The 3,613-nt window shown below is 38.8% G+C and overlaps 1 protein-coding gene across 1 annotated transcript; it reads left to right on the plus strand.

Annotated features, from left to right (window-relative positions):
* Positions 1-42: 42 nt before the first annotated feature.
* LOC108354222 (putative gustatory receptor 59f) lies at positions 43-3,155 on the plus strand (the record flags this gene model as incomplete). The annotated part of the gene is made up of 4 exons (XM_017605413.1): positions 43-380; positions 2,769-2,831; positions 2,889-2,978; positions 3,048-3,155. Coding segments are annotated over 4 exons (599 nt in total), but the record flags the coding sequence as incomplete, so codon positions are not given.
* Positions 3,156-3,613: the final 458 nt, after the last annotated feature.

Raw genomic sequence — 3,613 nt, forward strand, 5'->3', positions numbered from 1 at the left:
GCTTCTCGCTGGTACAGTACTACACCCTGCTATATGCCATAGCTCAACGCATAATTCGGCTGAATGAAATCCTGCACGCGGAGCTTTCGCTAAAAACGTCTGCCAGAGTTTTGCGCCAAAAACTACAAGACATTCGATTAAGCTACTCGACACTTCAGATATTCACAAAGGAAGTAAATAATTCGTTTGCCCTCTCACTGGTGTTGGTGTACATTGGATCCTTCACAAACTTGTCGGTTAATCTTTTCCTGTTGTACAAATACTTGGACGATGCGTCTAACTCCACATTTTCATGGATTATGTACTCGTTGGTTTGGACAAGCATGCATATTGGCAAAATGTTCTGCATACTTTATTTTAATTATGGTGTACAGAGTCAGGTAGTGTAATTTGGTGTTTGGTAGTTATATTTAAAACTTACGTTTTTCTAAAGCATGCTAGGCGGATTCGGTTTCTCAATACGGGGGTAAATTCGTACTTTATGGTAGTCAGGATGAACGACGAAAGGCATTAGTAGATTCTTCTTATATCTTCAAAGAAAGTTTGTGTATTCAAATTATTTGCAGGAGGTACTAAAAAATTCATTGCCTACACTCGATAGAGTCATAAATTGATAATTCATATGGTTAGTTTTTGGTTTTGTTTTGAATTATTTAGTCATAGTATTTTTTAGAGTTAGTATCAGTACGCATTTGCACCAAATTTTATGGATTATGACTTAAGTGTACTAATTTCATTAGGACTCATTGCAGATCTCTGTACTAAATAGAACCCAGTAGGCTAATATAATCTTGTCTTCATACATACATATGTAAATACACAGCAAGCCAGCTCAGAGAATGCTAGACGTATACTGTATCATGCTAAGTCACAAGGGTTAACTAACCATTAGTAGATCAACGTCGATTGAGTGTACTTCCTATACCAATAAAGACGCAAAGAACGAATCTTAATCGAACTTGTGTGGTGTGACTCAAATACATACTTCGGTAATTTACATGAAGAGAAGGAGGTAGATACAAAGCAAAGCAGAGAGGGAGGCAATAGAAAACCAAAGCTATATAAGTACAATCATTTAATCAGCCTCGCAAAACGAAAACTTTTTACAAGACACTGCAGACTAGGAGAACATCTCAATATATGGGATATAGTACAATCATCTTTATCGGTGTTGCGACTTGACAAGGAAGACGCCATCCCATATTATAGATGAGTAGGGGGGCCTCTCTCCCTTGGGACCAACCCAGTTGAAATGGCACACTTCCTGGGTCTCCCGTTAGTTGCGCTTGACGGCAATAATTGAGGGATTGAGGGACAAGCCGAACTAGACAGGACTAAGTAGCTGCTACAATAATAACAGCGAGTACGACGCCGCCTGCAGAAGACGACGTGGCGAGTCTAGGCTTAAAATGGCCATAGACTGCGCAAATTCTCTACATCAGCAATTTCTCTNACACTTCCTGGGTCTCCCGTTAGTTGCGCTTGACGGCAATAATTGAGGGATTGAGGGACAAGCCGAACTAGACAGGACTAAGTAGCTGCTACAATAATAACAGCGAGTACGACGCCGCCTGCAGAAGACGACGTGGCGAGTCTAGGCTTAAAATGGCCATAGACTGCGCAAATTCTCTACATCAGCAATTTCTCTAGAAATTTCTCAGAGGTTTGGCCTTAGGTTGCAGACAGAGTGGAAGCGAAGCCGAAGATGAAGATGAAGACGAAGACGTAGATGAAAAACAGTGCTGTAGTAAACATGTGAAAGTGATCACAGTGCAAACGAAGACGAAGATGAAGACGGTTGCGCAACCCTAACGGCCTTGTCCCTGTGGACAAACCCCACAGAAGCTGCAAGCTTCCTAGGGTTGCCGTTAGTGGAACTTGACGACAACGACTGAGATACCAACCGTCCTGGGCGGGGTTGTTGTAGCCGTTACAACAACAACAACAACGGTTGCGCAAGCAGTCAGCTTGAAACTGTGCGGTACTATTTTCAAAGACAAATCGCCTGCTGTGATGAGTTGTTTACATTTTATTTAACTGTTTGCAATTGTGAAAAACGCGTTTTTCAAGAAAATTCGCAAAATTTTTTGGCAAAATGTAATCAAACGTATTAATTGGCATACTTGTAAATTCGAAAAATGTCTGTCCGTCTTGCCGTAACACATAATACAAGTGGCGAAATTCTCCAAAAATTGTCCTATACAAATTATTTCATGAATAGCTGTTTTTTCTTTATTTTCTTTAGATTTTACATATATAAAAGAAAAGGTTTGATTTAGAAACAAATCTTCATATCATTGATCTTCCACTATGAACACTCGCCAGCTTGGCCGCAACGCAAACAATTCGGCTTCGGATCCGTCTTCATCTTCATCGTCGACTTCGCTTCCACTCTGTCTGCAACCTTCGTGTTTGACCGAGCTTGTCCTCCAATTTGTGGGGTTCGCCTTGATGTTGTTACACAACACGGCGGGGAGTCCTAGAGTTTTACCCAGACCCCGAACGGCGATTGTATTTTTATGAGAAGCTGTTTTTCGTGGCAGATATACACTCGGAAGTTAGCCATTGCCTGCCGAGGGGCGACCGCTGTTATGAAAAAACCTCTCTAAATTTTGTTGTGATGTTGCTTTGACCACTACACCACAGCGGCCGCGGTTAAGAATTACAGACCGTATATATTACTTGGCAAAGAAATATTTATCCAGTTACAAGGCTGATGAAAAAAAAAACTTTATTTATTTAAAAGTATTATTCTTTTTTTTTTTCAGAAAAACAGTACAGCATTAATAATGAATGAAATAGAAGGACAGAACTCGGAAATGGAAGAAACGGTCTGCCGTACAATTTTCTAAAAATGTGTTAAAATTATTTTTAATAATTAATTGCAGATAACACACTTCATATTGCAATTGATTATAAATACGAGAACTAATGTTGTTTGTGGTGTGGTAGAATTAAATATGAACTTTATCACATCAGTAAGTGCTCAGACATAACTTTCATAAAGTTAGAAACCAAATAAAATTGTTTACAAAATTTTTATTTAGCTACTTGTCGGCACCTCCACCATATTCATATTCCTACTACAGTACGACATCACCTATGAGGCGCTCACACAAACTCACAAATCAGGTAGTCGCAGTCAAATGGAGTAAACGCCGCTTCAGTTATGTATATGTACATACATATGTACATTACAAATGCATGAATGAAAATATTTTTATGTGTGATCACCAAATGAAATATTTTAATTTACTTAATAAAATATTTATTTTAATTTGATTGAGCACTCTTTCGAAACCCACTAGTGTAGGCGCAAGGCGAACAAATAATTCTTCGTTCACTTACAAATAGCACGGCGAACGAAATAATTTTCACTACGATTTCTTCGTTCAAAGATGGTATCACCGCATAAATAAAGCGCCCGCTAGCATTTAAACAATCTGGCAAAGCTCGTTAAACAGCTGTTAGTAAATATTTATCTTCACGTGGAAAGGCGAAAAAGCTTCCCAATTTTCCATTTTCTGGTTAACAAATAAAAACAAATAGCATTTTTTCAAAAAATTCAAAATGTGCGAAGTTGAGACAATAACCAAAATCGCCAACTCCCTCG

The sequence above is a fragment of the Rhagoletis zephyria genome, unplaced genomic scaffold (genome assembly GCF_001687245.7).
Source record: "Rhagoletis zephyria isolate East Lansing unplaced genomic scaffold, Rhagoletis_zephyria_1.1 Rzeph_scaffold_34203, whole genome shotgun sequence".
NCBI lineage: Eukaryota > Metazoa > Arthropoda > Insecta > Diptera > Tephritidae > Rhagoletis > Rhagoletis zephyria.